This window comes from Hippichthys cyanospilos, chromosome 7, assembly GCF_059441005.1.
Source record: "Hippichthys cyanospilos isolate Australia breed blue-spotted pipefish chromosome 7, RoL_Hcya_1.0, whole genome shotgun sequence".
In the NCBI taxonomy this organism is placed as follows: Eukaryota; Metazoa; Chordata; class Actinopteri; order Syngnathiformes; family Syngnathidae; genus Hippichthys; species Hippichthys cyanospilos.
The window spans coordinates 3,328,355-3,352,580 of NC_142375.1; the positions used below are offsets into that span (position 1 = coordinate 3,328,355).

General features: G+C 44.5%; 3 protein-coding genes across 5 annotated transcripts; all 3 read right to left on the reverse strand.

The window, feature by feature from the left end:
* Positions 1 to 1,050: 1,050 nt before the first annotated feature.
* On the reverse strand, positions 1,051 to 3,657 carry tomm20b (translocase of outer mitochondrial membrane 20b). Its single transcript, XM_088420341.1, has 5 exons — positions 3,405 to 3,657; positions 2,440 to 2,486; positions 2,278 to 2,359; positions 2,074 to 2,216; positions 1,051 to 1,241 (listed from the first exon to the last, which is right to left on the reverse strand). Exons 1-5 carry the CDS (start codon positions 3,526 to 3,528, stop codon positions 1,197 to 1,199), a joined length of 441 nt encoding a protein of 146 aa, XP_088276467.1. The 5' UTR covers positions 3,529 to 3,657; the 3' UTR covers positions 1,051 to 1,196.
* Positions 3,658 to 4,678: 1,021 nt separating this feature from the next.
* On the reverse strand, positions 4,679 to 7,019 carry LOC148420680 (interferon regulatory factor 2-binding protein 2-B-like). Its single transcript, XM_088420337.1, has 2 exons — positions 6,382 to 7,019; positions 4,679 to 5,945 (listed from the first exon to the last, which is right to left on the reverse strand). Exons 1-2 carry the CDS (start codon positions 6,797 to 6,799, stop codon positions 5,449 to 5,451), a joined length of 915 nt encoding a protein of 304 aa, XP_088276463.1. The 5' UTR covers positions 6,800 to 7,019; the 3' UTR covers positions 4,679 to 5,448.
* A 7,192-nt stretch (positions 7,020 to 14,211) lies between these two features.
* On the reverse strand, positions 14,212 to 23,684 carry aftpha (aftiphilin a). Of its 3 annotated transcripts, XM_088420325.1 has the most exons (11): positions 23,529 to 23,684; positions 21,015 to 21,609; positions 20,299 to 20,894; positions 19,902 to 20,032; positions 19,700 to 19,829; positions 18,144 to 18,200; positions 17,942 to 18,064; positions 17,811 to 17,871; positions 16,690 to 16,773; positions 16,438 to 16,561; positions 14,212 to 14,947 (listed from the first exon to the last, which is right to left on the reverse strand). In XM_088420325.1, the coding sequence occupies exons 2-11, from the start codon at positions 21,583 to 21,585 to the stop codon at positions 14,806 to 14,808; spliced, it is 2,019 nt and encodes a 672-aa protein (XP_088276451.1). In that variant the 5' UTR covers positions 21,586 to 21,609; positions 23,529 to 23,684; the 3' UTR covers positions 14,212 to 14,805. The 3 variants fall into 3 exon arrangements, with proteins under 3 accessions (XP_088276451.1, XP_088276449.1, XP_088276450.1); XM_088420323.1 differs by having other exon boundaries at positions 20,299 to 21,609; XM_088420324.1 differs by lacking the exon at positions 16,690 to 16,773 and having other exon boundaries at positions 20,299 to 21,609.
* Positions 23,685 to 24,226: the final 542 nt, after the last annotated feature.

Here is a 24,226-nt window from a genome sequence, read left to right on the forward strand (position 1 = left end):
TTAAAAAAAAAAAAGAATTTCAAGTCATCTGAAAGCTTGTCTACACATAGCTGGGGTTCTTGCAAACTGGCACTGAACGTCTCCGGTTTGCTTTGTGGTATTTGTGGTCGCCCCTCCCCTCCAAAAATCTGATCTTTCAAAACCTCTGGCCGAAGTGGAGATTTGGTTGCGCGTAGCCACCTTAAACTGGAGATTTGAGTTATCGTGCTACTCTCCTTCTGATTGGACAGAATTTGGTGACTTGACATGCTTGTAAGTGAACGAAACCTCACTGTCTACGCAATGTCTTTAAATAAACAACGAGCGGCAGACTATGCGGATTTAAATAAAATGGTTACATGTAGAAAAGGCCTAAATTTACTAGGATTCTCTACTTGTTACTTAATAGTGTTGTTTGTAAACTGTACACTCCCATTTACTGCAACCTATAGTATGGGAGAATATTGGCTGACTACGGGAGAAAGCTGCATTGAGTATTAAGTGCTGCGAAACGCGTGCCGCGCGTCTTCTTTCCACACGGAGCGTTCACGTGTTAAGCATAAACCAAGCCTAAAACTCTCCAAAAAGTTGGATCCAGTCCATCACAGCGACCCTTTGTTGCAAATATGGAATTTCAATTTCGAGCTAGTCATTTTAACAAGTTTAGGGTTACGGTTTCAATTCAAGAGGGTTATTTTCAACATGACGATTCAATTGAGGGTTACACTTATGGGTTCAAATGAGGGTTTCAAATAAAGCGTTTTTTTTTTTGTTTTAAATATGCACAGCGTCTGTGTTTTTCAAACAATCTTGTAATGTAGGTTTTTTTTTTTTTTAACATCGTGGATAGTAAATACCAAGTCTTTTTCTTGCAAAATTAGGACTAGTGTTTAAAAAAAATATATATATATATATATATATATATATATATATATATATTTTTTTTTTTTTAATAAGTGCACTGAAGCCTTCTGGTTCAGGTAAACCGTTTTTAACTGGAAATCAAAAGGTTTTGGTGTTTTTAGTAGGCAGGCAGCCACCTCTAAATGACGGGAGTCACAAAAGACAAGATCTGTGCTCACTTTTATGTTTGCACAACATCACAACAGTCAAGACGAGTAGATGTAAAAAAAAAAAAAAAAAGGATCACACCAGCTTCCACATGGAGCATTCCATCTGCTAGCCCACCCAATAGGGCAGGAACAGGACGCCCATCTTCACTCTATGTCGTCCTCGCTCAGGCTTTGTGCGCTCACGATACGCTGACAAAAACACACACGCCAGTCAAGTCAATAAAAGGGACAATATGGAAGATTTAGACCATTATTCATTAAAAATATAAATTTCATGAGTCTAGTTATCATTAAATTATATGACATGGGGGGTGGCATTCCTCCAGAGGTTGCCATTTCTGTTATAGCTACGGACAGCCAGAGGAGGAGTGTGAATTGCTGCATTTGCCGTAATGCTCCCACGGCGCAGAGAAAAAAATTACACGTCGGCAGTGGAAGGCAGCATTAAAAAATAACAATACTTGGCCATTGTTTAGTTCAAGTTGTAATATCACCATTGAGCATTAGATGGCAGATGTGGTTTAAGCCCCACCTCTACAGACGAAATCACAGTTTCCACTGAGAAAGCTACCCAGCTCTACTCTGCCCTACTGACTTTTTCTGGCACTCGTTGCATTGTGGGTCCAATAAAAAGTACCCGGTTCTAACATGTGATGCAAATACTTTGGAGGCCATTGATTGGTCGAAGAATGATTTGACAGTGCGCTTGTGCAAGCAATGCAAACAACCACCAATGATGACAGAGAGATGGAAAAGCATGAAAAATGTTTGGCGTTCACAAGCTTCCTTTGATAAACCTGAAGTCAATCGACTCTTTAGGTTGATGCAAGATTCTAAAAGAGCCATAAAGCAAGCATCGCGTTCAATAACCCTTGCGCGGTCTCCATTGCTGCTGAGCCCAGGGCAGCAGCATAAATCCCATCATCGGAAACATGGCTTTAGTTCTACTAAAGGGAGGCCAAGCGGCTGGACCGACGCCACCTTGCCCCCGTCAGGCACGTTACACATGCCGGCGGCCCACCTGGCTGATGCTGGGCAGTTTGGTGAGAAGCATCTGGAAGACGGGCGGTGGCAGTGTTTGCTGGAGGACCTGCAGGAGCTGCTGAGGCTGGCCGCAGACAGCGATGGCGTTGGTCAGGTGCTCCACACCCCTCTCGTAGTCGCCTGCGACAGCGAAAGAAGGTCATGGCCATCGACGGCGCCCCGGTCGACCGCTCCCGCTTACCTTGGGCCAGAAGCTCCTCCCCCAGCTGGATCTCCTCCAGGAAAAACTTCTGGACAGCCTCAGAGTCCTTCAGGTCGGGAAGCTGCCGGCGGTTCAGACAGAGTACAGGCGCACCCGTTAGCCGCATTTGCACTTGGTCGCGTAAAGAAAAGGACGAGTCACCTTGGCCATCCCGGCACGTTCTTTGGCCACCTTCTGTTTCCTCCTCCCTGAAACGCAAACAGCCGTGAGGTGGTGCGGCAGCATCCTGCCGGGCTGGGCCTCTCCTACTCCACAACAACTGGTAAGCAACATTTGGTGCAGAGTAAGCCCAGGTGTGTACTATTATGTATTCAATGGGAGTGCAACAGTGCTGCTGAAATGTACACTTTTTGTTAGAACTCTTAAAAAACTCTTAGAGCAAATTTTTATTCATCAACCACTGCAATATGTGCGTAATGTAGTAAATGCACAAGCAGTATACTCATCCATACATACTGACAGTTCCTGCACACACACACACACACACACACATACATACATATGTATATATATATATATATATATATATATATATATACACATATATACATTATATACATATATATACATTATATACATATATATACACATATATATATATACACATATATATGCATTATATATACATATATATATACATTATATATATATACATTATATATATATATATATATATATATATATATATATATATATATATATATATATATATATATATATATATATATATATATATATATAAACGATTGTTATCATTGAAGGTAGCGTTGGCGGTGACATTGCCCTCGTCTATATTTCTCCGTGACATTTCCTTTTATTCTTTTTGGTTGTTTACTATGTTTAGAATATCGTGCAGACGAAGAGCCGCTTTATTTAACGTGTTAAATGATAAATACAACATTTAAGCAGTTCAACAATATCAATGTGGCTTGTGACCAATCTGCAGTCAGAAAACACATTCGAGTCTCATCGGCTTTGCTAGCCGAGCATTAGCTTAGCCCAGCTGAGCACACCCGCTGGACGGTAAAATTAAACCGTTGAGAAACGGGGCGAACATCGAGGAAGAAGAAAAGGGACGCGGCGAGGTCGTCAAAAACAGCTCTCACGTTCTCGCAGCCTATTCTTGAAGTTAGGGTCACTGCGTCTCTTTCGGTCGAAATAGATGCAATAACCGACGAAGAGGGCCCCGCACACTCCCGCCGCGATGGCGCTCGTCTTCCCGACCATCATGACCCCCAGCAAAGGCGATCTTTTCTCGCTCGTTTCGGACTCCGGACAACGCGGTACCGCAGGCTCAGGTAGATAGGCAACGCAGGAAGGAAGCAAGCAACGCAGGGAGGACCCAACTAATCCCAGCAGATTTTTAGTTGTCCGCTGGGCGCCTGACAGAAATCCACCCAAAACTGGCAAAACGTTTGATCCAATGCCTTTCAGACTTCTTACCAACAACTCTACAGCAAGGGTCGACAACCTTTTTGAAAGTGAGAGCCCCTTCGGTTCTGAGTAATACGAAGGGCTACCAGTTTATGTGAAGACACCAGTCATATTAACGATTCTTCACAATAATGAACAGCTGTAGTAAATATGTCACTCAAGTGTACAATGTAATGTAAACGTAATACATGCATATTTGTAAAATTCTTAGGAAATCACCAATGTTCTTCCATTTGTAAGCTACTGTATTTGCAGAACAGCAGTGTACACTACTCACATGATCTTTGGGGGCTACGTTTGTGACCTCTGCTCTACAGGCTTTTTTGAATAACGTTTTATTCAATGTAACATTTTGCACTGTTGGAGCAATAACTCTGTACATAGCAGTATTGGAGGAATAACGGCACTAAAGTGATGGGAGCTGAAATAAAACAAAAGTGTTTAACCCTTGTGCAGTATTTTGACCCTTTCAGGGTCTTTTTATCCACATCATTCTGGCAAACGTAGCCTGGTAGTTGAACTTTCACGTTTTCACCATTTGGGTGGAATTTCAGCTCCCTCATGATTTCTTTTAATACGTTCCCTTTGATGCGAAATGCCATTTGATGTAAAGATGAATTAAACAAAAGGGTTAAAAGTATGTAAAAAGTGGACCCAATTAGAAGTTGAAAATACACTTATGAAAGATTACACGCCACTATGTCACATTCAAAAGCGAAATCCAACTAAACCAGGTGTGTCCAAGCTTTTTTTGGCCAACAAGTACGAGACTCATAAAAAATACGCTGCCTGTATTTTCGGCAACTGTTGAGAAAGCAGAAACTGCTTCATAATAAAATGTGGGATATCAAGTACTGTATGAATGGAGCCTTTCAAGCCACTGTATTTTTGTCAAATGTTGTGAGAAAGTCAGACACTGTTTCAAAGTAAAATGTGGGATATCAAGTACCGTATGAAACGACCTTGGAACACTTTTATTTTGATGTTTCCTCAGTTATGGATACTAGCATCAGTCACTCACTTTCTGCACTTTTGTGATCACAAATCAGAAAAGACAGATTAGAAAGAAAAAAAAACAACCTTATCAGTCAGGTGCTTGAACAATCTTGGTCCAGTTGATAAAAATGCCAAAATGGTGCGCGACAAGGCACGACCAACACAGCCAATCTGTTTGTCTGCCATGGCACTGCCCGTCGCCATGACAACCACAAAAAGGAAGTGGCCGTGTGCTAATTTTAGCTGTCCTTATCTGCCACGGCCGCAGCGCACCAAGTCAGATAACAGCGTGTTTACAAGACCTGAGACACCACAAAGGGCACTTGTGCACAAAACACGGACACACAAGCGGGTTTATCCATCGTTGTGAGAACATCCCACTAACATATTGAAAATCCTAGCGTCGATCGATCTCAACGGATTGCTTAACCCTAACCAAAATCCAGTTCAAACCTACAGTACACACAAAATACAAGTCTTAACCCTCACAAAGAACTTGGAACTTGTTGGATCCACCAAAACACAGTAGCCCTCAAAGGCCTAAAAACCTGAATTTTTTCCCCATCATGTAGCAAAAACCAAAGGCACACACGCACTTTGGAGGCTTGTTTTTAATTGGCCTAGCACTTGCTGCCATTGGTCATATGGAAAAAGGTACAAACAAAACGCGACAATTGTAAAAGACGGAGACACGGTTGGAAGTCCAACGGGTAGCAGCCCCTAAGAGTCCCGCTCCATCTTGACCTGGACGTCAGCGGCCAGGATGGTTGCGATCTCGCCCCGCATGAAGGCCCAGGGCAGGTCCGAGCCGGCAAGGGGGCAGCGCCCCCCGCTGGGGCAGTAAACCTCACCGGCGGCGCCCTGCGTCTTGATGCTGGCGCGGGAGCACGGGAAGCAAAACTTGTGCACCGCCACTGATGGGCACTGGACGAAATGCGTGTCCTCTAGCCGCTCGCGACACAGCGTGCAGCGGAGCGGGACGCCGCCCGCCCCAGGGGTGCCGCTTTCGGGCACGCCCGCGATGTCCGTGGCCAGGATGAGTGCGGGTGGTGGAGAGGGGGCGCCCGAGAAGCCGGCGGCCGGCTCCAACGCCTCCTTGGGCGACAGCAAAAGCGGCGGACCCTCGCCGCCATCCGACTTGTACTTGGGGGCAGAGCCTTGGCCGTTTGGCTCGGGGGATGCCTTCCTCTTGATGCTGCGGGGGTGCTTCCCCCTGTCTGCGGAGCAACGTGATACCAGTCAGCACACTTTCATGCGTTTAGCACCAAAAAAACAAAACAGACGAGCAATTCATCCCTTTCAAAATAAACGGGAGTCCGGGGATAGAACGGGTCATTATCTCATTTACAGTCAGCAAACCTATCTTAAATGACATTCAAAAGCAATGAAAAAAAAACAGCATCTGTAAGCAGTCACTGTCACTCGGGGGGACTCTAGGAATCGATACGAAACAATTGAGCAAAAATGATAGGACTTGCTTCGTGTTCCAATCAATTTGCTGTTTTAAACGGAAACGCACTGTCACCTAAGTCCCAACACTAACCCCACCTAGTGGCAAAAACATGCAGAGCGAGTACGCGTTTAGCTTGAAAACACTTTGCGCATACCGGACAAGACAGCAGATGTGTTGCCGTTATGGTAACGTCACTGTACCTGTCCTGGCAGGGGCGGCCCCGTGTTCCTTGTTGAGCCTGGCGTCGTGCGCGAGCGCGAGCGCGTGCACGGCCACGGGCTCGCGCTCGCCCCTGCCCTTGTCAGCTGCCACATTGTCAGTCGGGCGCGGGCGGCAGATGTGACGGTTCGGCTCTGGCGGCTCGTCGGTCCTGGGCGGGTAGCGGGCGAAGGCCGGCTCCCCACCGGGCCGCTGGAGCTCCTTGGCCGGCCGGGACTCGTGGAGTCCGTGGGCCCGCTTGAGCTGGCGGGCGGCGTCGATGACCGACTCGACGCGGTCGGCTCCCTCGTAGTTGACGCAGCCTCGGCACACGGCCTCGCTGAGATCCCACACGACGGCCCACGGCATGCGGGGCAAGTCGCACAGGAAGCACGACTGGCGCCTGGCTGCCGCGCTCATGCTGCGCTTGGCGGCGGCGGTTGCAGACCCAGACCCCGGCGGAAACGCGGCTGCGGCGGCGACGAGGAGCCGGGCGGGCCGCGGCCGGGCTGTCGACGTGAACGTACGCAGACTGTCTACGTCGGCGTTATGGCGTCAGAAAGAAGCCGTCCGCCATCATGAGGCCTTGTGTGCGCGCGCGCCTCCCTCTCTGGAGCGAGCGCGTTCGCGATAAAGACGGTGACGTTACAGACACGCAAAACGCTCTTCTTTCTTCCCGCCTAGCGTGGGGTGGAGCCAAACCTTTTTTTTTTCTCTTTTAGCTTAGCTTTTTTTTTTGCTTTTGTTCATAACAGTCATTATTATTTTGCTAAGGTAACAGTATACATTGATTTACAAATTATATATATATATATATATATATATATATATATATATATATATATATATATATATATATATATATATATATATATATATATATATATATATAATTTGTAAATCATATATAAGCAGCTATGTCCATAGTACGGCCCGGGGGCCAGATGCGGCCCATGGTCAATTTCCATCCGGTCTGCAGACTCAGTCATGAAATCAATAACGTCTGCCCTGCATGGAGAATTAATATACAGTGATCCCTCCTACTTCGCGGTCTCAGTACTTCGCGTTTTTTTCAGGGAAAAATAAAAAATATTTCAAAATAAAAAATCATTTAAAAAATGGAAAAAAGCAAAAAAGTACATTATACAGTACTGTATTAATCAAATAACGAAGTAATATTAATTAATAACTATGTTAAGAATTCTTCAAGCGTTAGAGTTCGTGATGTTTTTTTTATCTTATTTTGACATGTATGCTTTTAATTTGTCAGGTCGCGTTGCATTTCCGTTTCCTGATTTACATTCTCTGCGTCATTCGGCTCGTTACGGAAACGTAGTGAATGTCAACGTAAGCTCAACATAAGCTAATAGTTTATTATCATTTATGTTGATAACGCGCGCTACTGCCTATGTTTAGTAAGCGATGAGTGTTTATTCTGTTTATGTGTTCGTTTGTGTAGAGGTTGCACTTTATAGTTAGTAGTTGTTGATAGTTGTTGTTAACCTGCTAATGTCGGCTAAAAATACAGTAAATTCATAGATTAAGTGTTTATATGTTAGTTGACTGACTTTAAGATTGTTGTTGATTTATTATTCAACAGATACTACAGGATACACCATACATTAGCCAAAATAAATGACAAGTTCAACGTGATGACTTGCGTACTCTTTCACCGGAGTCTTGGTGCAGATAACCAGTCCTGAGAACAAATTCTCAACAAACTTAAGTAATATTAGTTATTTAATTAATATACAATAATGTTAATAAGAATAATGTTAAATAATAGGAGAAAGGAAATAAAATAGGCAAAAAATACAACAACAAAAAAAGGATTGTTTATGGTTACTGCGTCTATATTGGGGCGTACATAGAAATCTAGGAACTGATACCCTACTTCGCGGGTTTCAGACTCCACGGGGGGGGGGGGGGGGGGGGGGGGGGGGGGGGGGGGGGGGTTGACAGTCCCCATTAACCGCGAAGTAGGAGGGATCACTGTTGGGCAGCAGCGCTGTTACCTGCGTGTGCTAAATGCTGCCATCTATAGGCTCAAGTAGAAACAGCAAATTAGTCTATGAGTAATTGACTGTATGAGCCCCTAATTTCACATATAAAAACAAGTCCTTATTTTACCCTGCTTGGTTTAGTCATGACATACTGTTGGTTTGGCAATTGTTTAACCCAGATGGATCAATGATGTCATATCGAGAATTTACCTTAAATTATAATATTACGATTCCTATTAGTGATTTTAATGTTATTGTAAGTTCAATTCCCAATGGAGTATCTATGTTACTTAGAAGTGCTGCAGGATACCTACCTATGGTGTTACCCACTTTGCCAATCGATCCAACCAGACTTGAAATAGGACAAATTTGCTTCGCATCAACTCGTAACACTAACCGTAATATACGTTCATTATTTCAAAAAGATGTTGTATCCATTCCATATGTGGTAGCTTATTGGAACTGCTTGGTAGCTAACCTTGATTGGAAGAAAATTTGGAATCTACCTGCTAGATATATGCTAACTAATCAAGTAAAGGAAGTAACTTTTAAAATAATTCATAGAGTTTACCCCACTAAAGTCTTTTTGCAAAGATTTAAAAAGAATATTGATGTAAACTGTTCTGTCTGTGAAGACTGCCCCGAAGATGTGTTTCACTTGTTCTGGTCTTGCCCCTTTTCCAATAGACTGTGGAAGGATATCTGTGTACTTGTTTCTGCACATGTTAGCCCTGACTTTTCCCTCTGTTTTGAGAATGTATTGTTTGGCTTCATCAATCACTCGACCAAAAATAATAATAATGTTACGTTATAAATTTCATTATACTTTTTACTAAATGGCATATCCACAAATGCAAATATGCCTCTCAAAAACCGAAACTCTCTGTCCTAATCAGTGAAGTCAAACAATATATTAAAACTTTGAAACTATCTAACAATTTAAAAGCAATTAAAATCTGGCATGTGTGTACTCTTTTTAATATATTTGTGTAATAGTGTATTGCATAGTTTCTCTTTGAGTTTTTGGTTGTTTTCCCCCGGCGTTATTGTTTTTGTTGTTCCTGTTTCTGTTTTTGTATTATACTCAATTATACACTGTTATATTGATTAATAAAAAAAAAATGAGCCACTAATTTTCTGAAATGGCGACAATCAACAAAAGGAGGAAAATTGAGCTGCAGTGTGACGCAGTGCGCTGCGGACAGCACGAGCAGCTTTATATCGCCAACTTTTACTGACAGCTGGATAATTGGCTGATTATGATTTCAGATACCAATATGACCTGGCAATTTTCAACATATATTGCAAGCATCTCAGTGACAAGTATAAACAGATACAATGATATAGGGCATCCCTGTGGGATTCCTACATTTATTCTGAAGCAAGGCATGGTACCATGTAGTAAGGACAGGCAGCTATTGATATTTTGATATAGCCCTCTTGCGTTTGGTGAATATCATCATCTATTCCCGAACATAAGCAGTTGCAAAAATATATGTTAACAATTTGTAGTCTGACTTTCTCAAAGTGGTAGGTCTTCTGTGTTCAATTGATCTTGGATCCTTATCAGGTTTTGGGATTGAGATAACACCTTGTGCCATTGTGGGAGGTAGAGTATAAATGGTGAATATCTATCCAAAAGCTTGATGCAATAATATTGGTATTTCTTGCCAGGAGTGTTTATAAAAGACGCCCCGTGAGTCCATCTGAACCAGGAGCTCGCTGAGTGACAGGCGACCAGCTGCTTGATCAAGTTCAGCCATTGTCATTTGACTGTCACATGTTTTTTGGTCGTCATTCTTTATAATAGGAATATGTGCAGCTAGATCTTTGAGAAATGCATCACAGTGTTCTTTGGAAAATCTTGAAGTATATTATTCACTGCAAAATTTGGATGAAATTTGCTTCTCATCTGTGGCTTCAATATTATCAATCAGTAGAGATTTGTCCATCCATTTTTCCATACCTGTCTCCTTCTTTCAAGGGCACAAAAAATCATTTTTGTCATCTTCTTCTATCCATTTAGCTCTTGATCTAATGAATGTCTCCTGTGCCTTATGTGAAAACATATCGAGTTCAAGTTCATACTTAAGATGCTCCCATTTTCTAACTGGTGTTATGTCATCCCTTTTACTAACCTTTAAAATCATCACTTCAATATGTTCACCAGTTTTGTTTTTAAGAGAGTTACATTTCCAATACTTGTTCGTATGAAACCTTTGTGTTTTTGGCTTAATGCACAGGTAAATAGCACAATGGTCAGTTAATGGCGCAGAATAAATATCAATATTGAAATCACAACACAATTGATTGGCAGTAAGCCAGTGGTCAATTCTAGATTTGAAAAGATATTTTAGGCTGAACCATGAGCATTTAAGTGTTGTAGGATTGAAATGTCGCCAAATGTCAAGTAACCCTTGTTCTTTACAGAAATCGGTCAAGACAGGATTGGGATGTGTGGTGAAAAGTGTATAAGGGAATCTATCGAAAAAAATAATTATGCGTTAAATTTAGGTCGACCCCAATTGATATGTTGGATGTGAAAATCCAAACTCTTTAAGGGTAGAGAAATTTCTTCCAATAATGTTCTGTTGTTCTCATATTACTGTATCCATATACATTAACTAGGATGAATTTGAGTTGATCAATTATTCAAGACCCAACCTCGCCAGAGAAATTATTCAGTAAGATAGCGACCCCTGCTGATCTCGATGTTCCACATGGCTACAGTAAATTTTGTCTTCCCACTGTAGACCAAAATGTGAGTGGTCCTCATATGGCTCTGTTGACCTTAAAAAAAAACAAAAAACTTTTCCTCTCAGTGATGTCTCTTAAACCCCTTACGTTGACAGATACTAGTGAAACATTTAACTCATACAATTAAAAATAAATCAAAAAACGTGCAGAAGAATGTGAAATATCAGAATATCATCTGATAACTTAACCACTTATAATGTAGTGAATCCCTAAAACATTTAATGTGACCTAGGAGTGACTACGCCATGCCTTTCTGTTCATTGAAGAAGGCATACGGACCTCTAAACACCATGACCTGCTTTTTTTGCCTTCTCCATTTTTGGCCACACAGCTTTCCATGCCTCCCAATCTTCCTCGGTGAGGTCTTCCACAAAGCGAATGTTGAAGTGGTTCTTGGTTCTTCTCATCCGTGACGTCTTCCGGTGAACTGCATTATGATTTGTCGTGGACCAAAGCTGTTGATGGATCCAACCCGATGTATTGAGTCCATTATGATATGTATATTTTCCTTCCATTGTGGCTTTATTTTGGTGACGATGTCCGTCGCGGCGGCCCAAGTGTCTTCTTCTTCGTCCACTCTCAATCCAATCTTTCAATCCATTCAATCATTAGATTCCATCTTCTCTTATACCTTTCAGCTTTGAATTCTGAATATAAGAATATGGTGGCAGTGGTTTTTGTGTTTTGACTCAAGTCCTTACCAAGGTTTTCCATCATCAGTGTTTGCATGTCAAGTTTTAGCAAGATGGTGGTACTGTCCAGGAAAAAAAAAAAAAAAACATTAATGACAGTCTGTCCTCGATGTTTTTTTTTTCCCCTCTTTCGGCTTCTTCAGTGTTAAGACTTTTGAGGGCGATGACAAGTTGTTCTTCTGACCTTTTGCGTCAGTTTCCATACTTTCTGTGCCAAAGTAGTCATGTGCTAAAAATACTCTTCGTAGTTCATCGTCATGATGGAATGGCGAAATTGTGGGAAGAAATGCGGTTTTCGAACAGAGCGAGATTTGTAAGTCGTCGGAGTCATTTTCCATCAGCGGTCCCCAACCACCGGTCCGCGGCCCGATACCTGCACCCGAAATAATGTTTTGGAACTGATTTAGTTTAACAGTTCATGAATTTGTGCTTTAGCTTGATGGTTTTTGGCGCCGCCTCTGGCCGCTGATATTACATTTTGTAATGAGAAGGATGCTTTGGTTTTCAGAGCAGTCAGTCGGAGACGCAAACGTTGTCTTGTGTCTGTGAAATCTGGCCCACGACTGTCTAAGTTGTACTTTCCTTGTAAGAATGTTGATATGCCTAAAATTAGTTTGTTGATCCAACAACCTGTGACTGTGGATAACATGCTCTTATATTAGTTATCATCAGCATCATGTTATATAGTGCTACCCTGTATGCATTTAGCTCCTTCACTTTTTCGTGTGTGTGTGTGTTTATAGCTTTTAAAATTCAGTTTCATGATTGACAATGTCTTAAGCGTTGACCGGTACATGGAGATAAAAAGGTTGGAGACCACCGATTTTTGTTGCTTGTCTTTTTTTCAAGCCATCAATTTTTTTTGGGAACACTACACGTAAATCCTTATCGCACGCCTGCTCCCTCCGCCTTCTTGCCAGAACTCCCCACCAAACTCATTTTAGCGCTTCCTTGGCGGCTTTAATGATCTGCTGTCTGGTGACGTCACACCCCTCCCATACTTTTATCGAATGACAAGACTGCCCTCAAGTCTGCTATCTGCCAGGTACATGCAGTACTACGCCCACGCCAGTCATTTCAAACTTTTTGAAGCCAATGGCCTACCCACGCGGACTCGTCGTTTTCAGGGTCCATCCTGCTTCTGTAGCTCCAAATCCCTCTCATTATCCGCGATGGATGTCAAAATGGGACTTTGTGACCACTCCCGGCAAATACTACAATTGGCTCCTCCCCGACGGACAGGGTAGAGTTTGTCATTTACGAGGTTTCAATTAAAATAATGCATGACGTCGTAAGCGCTGCATCATTCAAGTTGAACAAAAAAAAAAAAGATGACTCGACCCAGTGTGGGCGGAGTCGAACATTTAGCTCCACCCCATGTTGTCAGCTAGGTCCCGCTAATTCCCCATAGATCAGGGGTGGGCAACTCCAGCCCTCGAGGGCCGGTGTCCTGCATGTTTTCCAGTTTTCTCTCCCTAACACACCTGATTTAAACCATTAGCTCATCAACAAGCTCTGCTGGAGCTGGAGAATAATCCTAATCATTTGAATCAGGCGTGTTTGATAGAGAAAACAGGAAAACATGCAGGACACCGGCCCCCGAGGCCTGGAATTACCCACCCCTGCCATAGATGGTGACCGAGGGTAGCCCCCAAAGAGAACCTGGCAGGCCTATTTTGTTATCTGTTGCGTGTTTCAGATTTCCTACATTGTGAGCAGTCAATGCCACTTAATGCGCTTCAAGCAGTTGTTTTTCCTTTTCCTCACAACGCGGTTCAAGTTCATTTTTACCCCAAATTCCTTAAGCAGCATCTGTGTTTCACCAAACTGCAATTTAATAATCGAGTCAAATGGATTACCTTTCAGTATTCTCTAATCAGTGCACTCTTAATTGATCAGCCGGGGACATAACTTCTTCTGATCGGCTTTCATAATATTCCTGTGTGTGAACAAGGATGGACTCCTACGGTGGTTCAGCATGCTCGCTTCTTTTATTGAAATCCTGCCGTAACAAGCTCAGCTAACACGAGCTGCTGTTCGTTGCAACAGAAACTGGCTGCTAACGGCCAATCAAAGTTCGCCTTTTAGCTCGTCCCGTCAATAGTAATTATTGAAAGTAAAACTAACAAAGATATAAATATGCGTATCTGTGCGTTAAATCTTGGCTTATAAGGCTTGCTGCTCAATCCTCCTCGAATGGTGTAAAATAATTAGGAAAAAAAAAAATCCATTTTTTTATGTTAATGTTTATAGGACGCACTCATACCTTTGGAGGTGTTTTATAATTGGGGAGTTCCGGTGCACATTTTCTGTTCAAAATTGACAATCGTTTGTGCCCAACTGTTCTATTGGGAAAGAACGTGTCAGCCGACAGCCTTGCTTCTTCTCTTAAATTAGTTTAATTTGTGTAGACTAAAAGTCAAGTGGACAAAGGCGCGTGCGCAAGCACACCCACGCACACACACAGCACCCGCACAAAGGCGAGCACGACTTCCAGTGATTCCATCTTGTTTATCTTCCATAGGAACTTTTTTTTAACATCCATTTCATCTGGACTGTGTGCAAAGTGCTTTCCTGACTCACCCTCTTTCACGCACGCACCCAACACACGCAGAGGAAACGCAGCACACTAATTGGTCCCTTGATGAAGACGAGCGCAGCCTCAGTGTTGGGGACCAACGTTCGCCGCGCAAAAACAAACATTCAAAGTCACGCCAGCAGCAAGTCCACAAATAGATCCATGACAGATTGATTGGTTGGATATGGATCATCACCATTTAGCGTTCCTTCCCTGATTATATACACACCACCTCGCAAGCTAAGATGGCGTGGAAAAAGCCAACTCCCCCCCCGACCGAGATAAATGCTTTCACTCAAAAAAAGGACAAAAAGAAAGATGGAGTGAAAGGAGGAGGAAAAAAGAACTGACACCAACAGGAACGTGCGGGCGGGCGGGCGGACGGACGGACGCTCCTCAGTCAGGCGTGGCCTGCGAGGTAGGCGGCACCAGCGTAGCGGGGAACATCAGAACCTTGGCCGTCATGAAGGACAAGTCGGGAAGGCCGCAGATCACTTCGGACGCCTCCGAGCTCAACTTCTCATCCTTTCGGGGCCTCCTGTAAGGGGGGGAAGCCATGGCAAATTCATTCCAAAGCACTTGCAGGCTACAATTTATGTCAGTACAGTAAGACATCAAATATCATTTTGTATTATAATGAGGGATTCTTAAAGTGGGCCTAACTGCAAGGGGGCTGTGAAATAATTCGATTTATTAATAAATATATGCTTGGTAATTTCATTTTATTTTCAATTGATTTTACATAAATATATTTTATTTTAAAGTAAATTAAATATTTTTAATAAATTAATATTAAAAACTATGTATCCATGACTCAATAAAGAAATCAAATTCAACAGTTTAATATATTTTTAAAAATGAAATAATTTGGAAATTTGTCAAACAGACCCATGTAATCCACATTAAGTTTGTGTCAATGTTAATAACTCTAAAATGGTGTATTGGATTATTCCGTTTTTGACAATGATTGGCAGCAACCTGTTTGGGGGAAATTGACCCAGCTTCTTATGAGGAGGCATGCAATTTGCTAATTTTATTTTGTGAACTTCAGTTTGGCTTAAAAGTAACAAAATGATTGCTGTCAATTTGAATACATTGGTAAAATATATTTGGCTTTCATGATTTTTTTTTTTTTGTTTAGTTTCCGCAAACATTTGCTTTCCTAAAAAGGGCCCCTGAGAACCTGTTAAGAGAAATACTCATGATTTTTCTGAAAATGACATGAAAATGAATATGAACAAATCATGCAAAAGGACAGATGGAAAAAATGGCCAACTTTTTTTTTTTTTTAACATGAGCACTTTCCAACATAATTTTGAAACTGAAAAGCCCCCCTCCCATGATATATTAATTATATTATTAAAAATACTATAGAACAAGGCATTAAATTGTCCACACCTGCACTTGTGATTTATATCTTTATTGTTGGAAGAGTTACAAGACAATTATTTTGGGAGGCTAGTGGATAGACAGACATGGTCGGAATGATGTTAGCAAACAAACACTCAGTCAGTTGGCATGACAACAATAGCATCCACTGAAAAGGAGCAGGATGGAAATTGAGAAAGAAAAGTATCCGGTCACAATCCCTGGAAACTTCCTCTCCAAGTAGCAAACATGGTTGAGCTCCCACCAAAAAAAAAAAATCGAATTTATTTTGTTTGTGAAACATCTAAATTCTGATTTAAGGTATCACAGATTATCACACACACCCACTTAAGTGTGGTAAAATGTTTTATCTGCATTTCCAGAAATGAATTGGTGATCCAATGACACCTTTCCTTAATGCCTAGCAAGGAGGAAAGTGTCCCCATTTTCAATAGTCTTGGCTAAGAGCCAAGCCCTTCCGCATTCCTATCTCCGGCCAGGTGATTTAGATCATTTCTCAAACTTGGTTCCCATTGCAATCAATTCACACATGCAAACATTTGATCTTCCATTGCACGGCAAAAAAAAAATAAAAAGAAAGAAAAAAAAAAGGGGGTAGAAAAAAAGAGGGGAGGCGACGTGCGTCGGGCTGAGTCCTACCTGGTGGAGGTGCTGGTCTTGTCCACAGTGGACATGAGACGAGCGAAGGCATCCACCACGCGGCCGCCGGCGCTGCTAGAGTCCATCTTGGCGGTGGTCAGCTCCACCAGCTCGGGGTCCACGCCTGCGGGACAGCAAAAGAGTTGAGAGACGGGGCCGCAATCCGGTGCAGCGGGGGGCGGGACAAAGCTGGCGAAGAGGAGGGAAAAAAAAAAAGAAAAAAAGAGGCAGGCGGCCCTGGCAGCGGCTGACCTGGGATGGCGGGCGGACAGGACGAGCCCCAGTCATCCACGGGACCGAAGAAGTCCAGGTTTAGCAGGAAGGAGCCGCCGCTGGCTGCGGGCGCGACAAGCCAGACGGCAAGAAGGAGAAAGAAGAAGGAAAGAGGCAGGCCTTGTTAGGGCTGGGCGATTAAACCTAGTCGGGGCACTTCAGTGTGGTATGCAGGAGGCCAAAAACCACAAGAGAAAGTTGGCAAATGCATTGCTTCCTCCATTGGCTGGCATCCCAATTGGCTGAGCAAATGATCAATACTCTGCCTGCTAAAGCGTTCGTTAGCGCGGTCGAGTGGAATTGCACAGCCGCAACACACGGTGGCAGTGGTGCCAGGTTGGCCATTAACGGTTTCAGTGCCATGGACAAGAATTTTCATCATGAAAAATACTTAGGTATTTTGCTAGTGACAAGAATTCTTATCCACTACATTTTTTTAATTAATGGATATATGACACCCGTGGCCAGCGCTCCTCTTGATATCATGGCAAGGGAACACTGTCGTAATGTAGTTATTTACATACACAAACGGTTACTTTGCCTTTAAAAACACATTCAGTTTTTTTGCATGTGTTTTTGAAGGGAAGGGTTGTTGAGATTTTTCAGATGCTACTAAAAAAAAACTGTGCAGAAAACACATCTTCCCATCGCTTGGTGTCACTCAAATGACCCATTTTGAAACAGTGATTATTAAAGAACGGAATTAAGTAGTATCTTACTTCCTTTTTCCAGGTAAAGAACGGAATCCAATCTTTCATATGCTACCACCAATATCTACAGTCATACAATATTCTGCCGGCCCTGAAAAATGCATCAAAATGCTCCAAATCGGCCGGCGCTCTCGGGATTGCCTTTTCAGATAACGCTTGGCACTGAAAGAGTTAAGAACGAAATGCATGTGCTCCAAGAGCATTTAGACCAGGGGTGCACAGACGTCCCCAGAAAACAAAGGAACGAATAAATGTAAAGGCCATCCATTTTGCAGCCGCATCGCCCAGCCTCGTGCGTATAGGGACCACCTCCGCCAAAGAGAGAAAAGGAAGTCGGCGGTTTTGCTGAGGTGGGGAAGTCAGTGCGGTCGGATGCTAGAGTGAGCCTACCGTCCAAAGGGTTGGTAAGGCCACTGCTGCTCCAATCAAACTGGACGGGCGGGAGCGCTTCCTGCACGCAAAATCCACATATCAGAGTGGACCGACCCAGCAGCGAGCCGAAAACACCTCCGGGTTCCCACCTGGGCGACGTCCGAGGGGCAGGGGTTGGCGTCCGCGGCCGCTGTCGGGACTTGTGCAATGGAAGCAATCATCTCGGCCGCCGAGACGGGCTTGGCGGGCTCTTTGGTGGGCTCCAGCATGCCCTGCGAACGCGACAAGTGACAAAGACATGTACAGTAGATACATACATGTTTTTGCCTGTGACGCCGGAAGGCGACTCACGAGGCTGGCGGCGTACACGGGCACGATGAGCGGCTGCTTCTTCTGTCCCGTGAACAACTGAAAGAACCAAAACACCATAATTCACGATCAGGTCAATGCAAGACTTTGAATGCAAAAGGGGGTGGGTCTTTATCCCCCAAACAGACAAACACACAGAGGAGCCCCATATGCACAAAACCGGAGCTACATCCAGTGATGAGCCGTCACTGGTTAAGGGAGCCTTTCCTAAATCTGCAAAGCCAAACAAACTTGCAAAAACCAGCCATCCCTTTTCTTAAGTGCGGTCATGAGGTTGCTGCCTCCGGGTAGAGGGGGTGGTACACGCTCAACAGGTTGACAGCCAATGGCAGGGCACGCACAGACAAACGAATAGCCACACTCACAAACACATCTAGAGGTAATTTGGAGCATCCAATACACCTCGCTTGCATGTATTTGTGACAATGAGGGGAAACCGGAATACGCGGAAAACCTATGCAGGCATGGGGAAAGCTTGCCAACTCCACACAGGAAGGTTGGAACTGGAATCAAATCTATGACATCCGATTGTGAGGCAGATGTGCTAACCACTCATCCACCGTGCCCAAAATTCTCCTGTAAGTTTTTTTTTGTTTTACCCCCCCCCCCCCCCCCCAATAATGCTAATTATGACTTACCAAGTTTGACTAAAATACCAACTTTGCAAGTTGCCTTAACATTAAAACGTTTGTTTTTTTATGAAACACCAATCATTTCTTCGTTACAAATCCGTTTTTTGAAGAGTTTTACTGGCCTCTCATTTTAAAATTGGATAAATGTGTGATGATCACACTTAAAATTTATTTTCACAGCCGTAACGGCCCTCCGACAGAAACTAGAAGTACAATATGGCCCACGATTCAATTGTGTTTGACACACCTGCTGTACATAGTGAGAGCATTTGATGGAAAACGCAAAATGAGGCAAGTCTATTACTCCAACACAATTAGCTCCCGATCCAAAAAATCCAAAGTGATACAAATACCATACGGATGATATCCACGGAGACAGCCCCTTGCAATGACTTTGACTCATTCTGGGTTTGTTGAATGGGCTCAAAACTCCTTTGAGTGTCAAAAAGTGTTAGCGAGGTCTTCGAAATAATAAGCTACAATGCGCTGGTAATCATTGCCCTTGCGACGGCCATATTGATTCTCTCAAGGAATATGGCTGCCACCTGGCGATGTTAAATCCGCCATAGTTCGTCAAGGGGATTTCACATTAACTTTAGCATAAGCTCAAGCTTAGCAGAGTCTGCAATTCATTCTCTTTCTGGCAGCTGGTTTCCTTCAAACAATTCCGGGAGGAAAAACAACGCATGCGTCAACATGCTTGCTGCATAACAACATGCTGCATTCAAGCTTCTTTCACAAGGCAGGAACATGCATACTACACATATTCATCGACCACTGTCTCTTTTTTTGTATGTATTTATTGCTGTAAATCCCAGAAACCGCCTGATACCTGATAATTTGCCTGATTCAACTATCAATGTCAGATCACGTAAATGCTTCGACTGAACTGGATTAGGGTCTCACAATATTGCGCGTGTCGATCCCGAGGCAGGCCAGCAGCGTTTTGTTGCAGTAGGAGCCCCCCCACTGGTGTCTGAGGCCCAGCGCCTCGTGGACGTCTCGCAGCTGCGCCCACACGCCGCCACCCAGCATGCTGCACAAAGCGCAAGGACACAAGGGTGTGGTGAGGCGCCATCCTTGCAGCCAGGCCGCATCCGCTCCTCACCTGCTCTCATCTTGCCGCGCCTCCACCAGCGTCTTGAGCGATGTCACTTGCTCCTCGCCGGCAGCGGAGGGGCTGCCCGACCGGGGGAAGCTGGCCTCCAACAGCTTTTCCACTCGACTCCACAGCGCCTCCTGCAAAAAAAAGGTACTTGAAAACATGTACAACCATGATCAAAGGCTAACTATTAAATCAAAATAAATTAAAGAAATAATAATAATTTAAGCGTCCCCCACCCCCTAATCGCACATGCACAAGCCAATAGCCTGGGGCATTCAGGCATTATGCCATGTTTTTAGCCTTTGGCATGAGTACGTTTAACTGTACTTGGTATCGGTATCAATCAGTAGGCAAGAAGAAGCTGGAGCCGCTTTGAGGCCTCGGAGGAGCGCCCACTTACCGAATGTCTGCCACTGTCCCGATCCCCGCCACAGGTTTCCGCCTGGTGCCAGGCCTCCGGGGCCGCTCCTGCAGGAGGGGCAGGGTCCTCTGAGCCGAATGCTGCCCACGACTCCCCTGCCGCAGACTCAGCCTCCGATGTCTCACCGAAGGCCTCCCATGGGGCATCGGCGGCTGCAAAATGGGCAAAGGAGTCTCCCTCCTCCTCCGCAGGGTCAGGTTTGGGCACATCCAAGTCAGCGCACGTCTGCACCACGCACGCTTCTTCGAGATCCGAGCTGGCAAAAGCCCGTTCGCAGAACGGGCCCGCATCTCCAAAGTCCCCAAATTCCTCATCCTCATCCAGTTGGCTGTGGTCGGCCGGGGTGGCGCTCCCTTCCACGAGTGGCGGCGGCGAACCCGTTGTGCTGGCGTCACCGTACTCGTCAAGGGCGTCCGTGGACAGCGGACGGCCTAATGACGTCTCTGTTTCAGTCTCTGTCTCTGAGGTCCTCCAGTCCGAACGCAACGTGTCAACACCTTCCTCAACATGAGGGCCGTCGACAACCGTGCCATTTTCAAGGGCACCGTACACGTGGACACAGTTGCCATTGGTCCCTTGAAGACAGACACCTTCATTACCATCGCAAAGGACGCCATCTTGCACCTGGTCACCGGTGGCACGTAGAGCTTGGTTTGCGCAAGCGGTGGCCATGTCCTGCGCAAAGTCGGCCTTACTTGGCTCGGCGTCTGCTTGTCCGTCGCACGACGCAGGAAGAGCCGCAGATTCATCGTCAGGTCCTGTTGCGTCTGTGGCGCATCCCCGGTGGACGCCGTCTCCGTGCCCCGGACTGCCGATCCGGCATGCCGTGTCCGGGTAAGCGGCAAAATCAGCAAACTCCGCCTCCTGGCCATCCGTGCTTCCTGCACACTCCTGACGGCCAACAGACGTGGATAATCCATTCGTGATGACCTCGCTGTCGCCACCCGCGACATGACAGTTCGGTCTCTTGGCATCCGAGCAGTCCCGGCTTCGGACAAGCAGCAGGCGGCTTCCGGGCGCCACGCCGTTGGCCTTAGGCTCACGGCGCGTTCCCGGCGCAGCCCCCAAACCATTGGAGAGCTCCGGCGGTGAGGTGGCGTCCGGGGAGAAGGGGGCATGTCCCAATGCATCTGGCTCGCCGAAGCTGATGCTGGACGTCACAGTAGAAAAAGCGCCAAAGTCGCCAAACTCGTCCTCGTCGTCCTCCTCTGCGTCCTCCATGGGCGGCGGGGACGACGAGTACAGCCGGATGACGTCGGGCTCCATGGCGACTCGTCCGTCCTGCTACACCTGCCGCGCAGACCGGAAAGGTGTCAGCGTGAACGTGGCAACACTCAGTCAAGCACACATTCAGCCCTCTTCCGTTTTACCTTTAGCTTGCCCGTGTCCATTGACACTCTAGACCAGGGGTGGCTAAGTTTGGTCCTCAAGAGCTACAATCCAGCCTGTTTTCAATGTATCTCTTCAACCAACACACCTGACTCAAATCAGCGCCGTTATCGGGATTCTGATAAGCATGCTGATGAGTTAATCATTTGAATCAGGTGTGTTAATCGAAGGACACAATGAAAACAGGCTCTTGAGGACAATACTTGGCCACCCCTGCTCTAGACCACTGATCGCTTTGAACAGCTTTTGTGCTTTTAATTTAAGTGCTACTTTCTATCTTAAAAAAAAAAAAAAAGTATTACGTGGTATTAAGTGCACTTTAAAAAACTGCAAGACAAATGAATGAAGAAAAATGAAAACATGTTCTCCCATATCACAGACACGGGCTATACCATTTGACAGGAGCTGTCGAATACTAAAGGACAAGTAATGTTAAAAGTTGTACCTGCTGTCAGCATCCGGACGCCTTTTTTTTTTTTTTTTTTTTAGCTGTTTTCAGTAGTGAAAAGTTTGCGTTTTGCCTGTTAGTCATTTGAGGAAATACATTTTTCCATGCACAACAGTTGTTTTTTTTTTTTAAAAGGCATTCGCCAACTGCTATCACATGACCAACAGGCAAGGCGTGATTAATCATCAGCCGAGGACTGAGCCTATGTCATTTTCAGTCGACAGCAATTGGCAAAACCCCTCTAAAAAGGTATTTGTTGTTCATTGAATATCATTTGTTATCAATTACAGATAAAACGTTACATTTGAACTGCTAATGTGGCTTAAATATTAAAGTACCAACTAAAACATTTTTTTTCATTGAGGATACATTTTTGGGGGCTGGATATAAGTTCATGTACATTAGCGACATGGTTTGTTTTCAATAAATTAATACAACAGAAAAAATACAATATAATGACTTTTAGAATAATTAGGAATTGAATTTGGAGCAAAACATCCGGCTGCTTTACAGTACGTTGACCTTTTAAATTTGCGACAAAGAAACATATATATGAGTTGAGTTTAAGGGGGGGGCGACGTTTATTTAAAAGTCATTACGCTATGTGTCAAAGTTTGGGGGCAGACTTGTGAACGGTCAAGCTCTAGCATACACCGGCTCAGATGCGGGGAGACACGCGTCCATTTCTCACATGAGCAAGCACAAATATTACACTCGCCCTCGGATAATCGCGGTTCGGCACCCGTAGATTGTTTGTTTTCTCCAAGAACAATTCCGTTTTGTGCCCTCACTTTCGCTTAGCTTCAACCGAGCCTACAACCCATGCTGGTGTCAAACCAAGTGGCAGCTTGAGGAGCCACTTAAGGCCCAAGTGCACCAAAGTTTGCTCAATTGTTTTGCCACACGTTCGCTTGTGCGGGGAGGGACTGAGGTCGGAACGGGCCAGCGTGGCCTCACGGGTCCCGACAGACTTAAAGCGGACGCGGGCAGACGTACGCGCACACGTCGTCGCGACAGGACTGTTTGACAAGTCGTTTCGAACGGGCCGGAAGGTTCTGCGGCAAACATTAGCACACTAGCTCGTCGCCATTTCCGCGTTTGTCGCCGGCCGCAAGGAGCAATCCGCTCTCTTGCAAGGGTGCAAGTGCGATCGTAGACAAAAACGGGACGCGCGAGTGCCGTCAAATGGTAGAGAGCGGGCTAGGTAGCCGCTTCGTTAGCATCGGGCGCGGCTAGCTGCGCTGCTAGTCCGAGCGGAGCAGAGCCACAAGTTGAGCTAGCAGAGGCGGGCTAGCCATGACAGCAGGTGTCTTCTTCTTCGCCCGTTTCTTCTTCTGTCAAAAACGACAAACAAGCGAGTATTTTGACGCACCTTGATGTGCTCGTCAAGCGCTTCCATGACTCCTCCGGCAGCAAGTCAGCCGAACCCGAAGTCAAGCTCGCGCGAGCCGGTCGTTGAAGCTTGCCTGTGGGGGAGGACGGAAGAGGGCTGACGAGGTCGCCTATGACGACGCAACGACGGAAGGCGGGCGGACAGACGAAACGACGGCTATTTGTTTCTATGCTTTTTCAACAAATTGCATATACAATAGCAGCAAATATAACAGTCGCGTTAAAGTAAAGCAAATTTTAAACAAAATGGATAAACGTATTACAAATACATGGATAAGAAATGAAGGGACATTAAATATTTACTCTCGCGACTGAAGGCGGCCATTTTACGTTGCCATTTTTACTGACGTGTTTACAATTAGTTTTATATATTGTTTTGTATATCCGGTATTTTGTGTTTTTCGAGGAAAACGTACTGACAACTTATCAGTGTCATATATATATATATATATATATATATATATATATATATATATATATATATATATATATATATATTTTATATATATTTATATTTTTATATTATATATATAATTTTTTTTTCCAGAGAGCATACATACATTTTGCGTATATTCTTTTGCATTCATTCACCAAACTGCTCGTGCACGTCTTATAACGTCATGAATGACCAAGAATCTCAAATCAATTTGGCATTTTGTAAGTTAATCGAATCGTGGA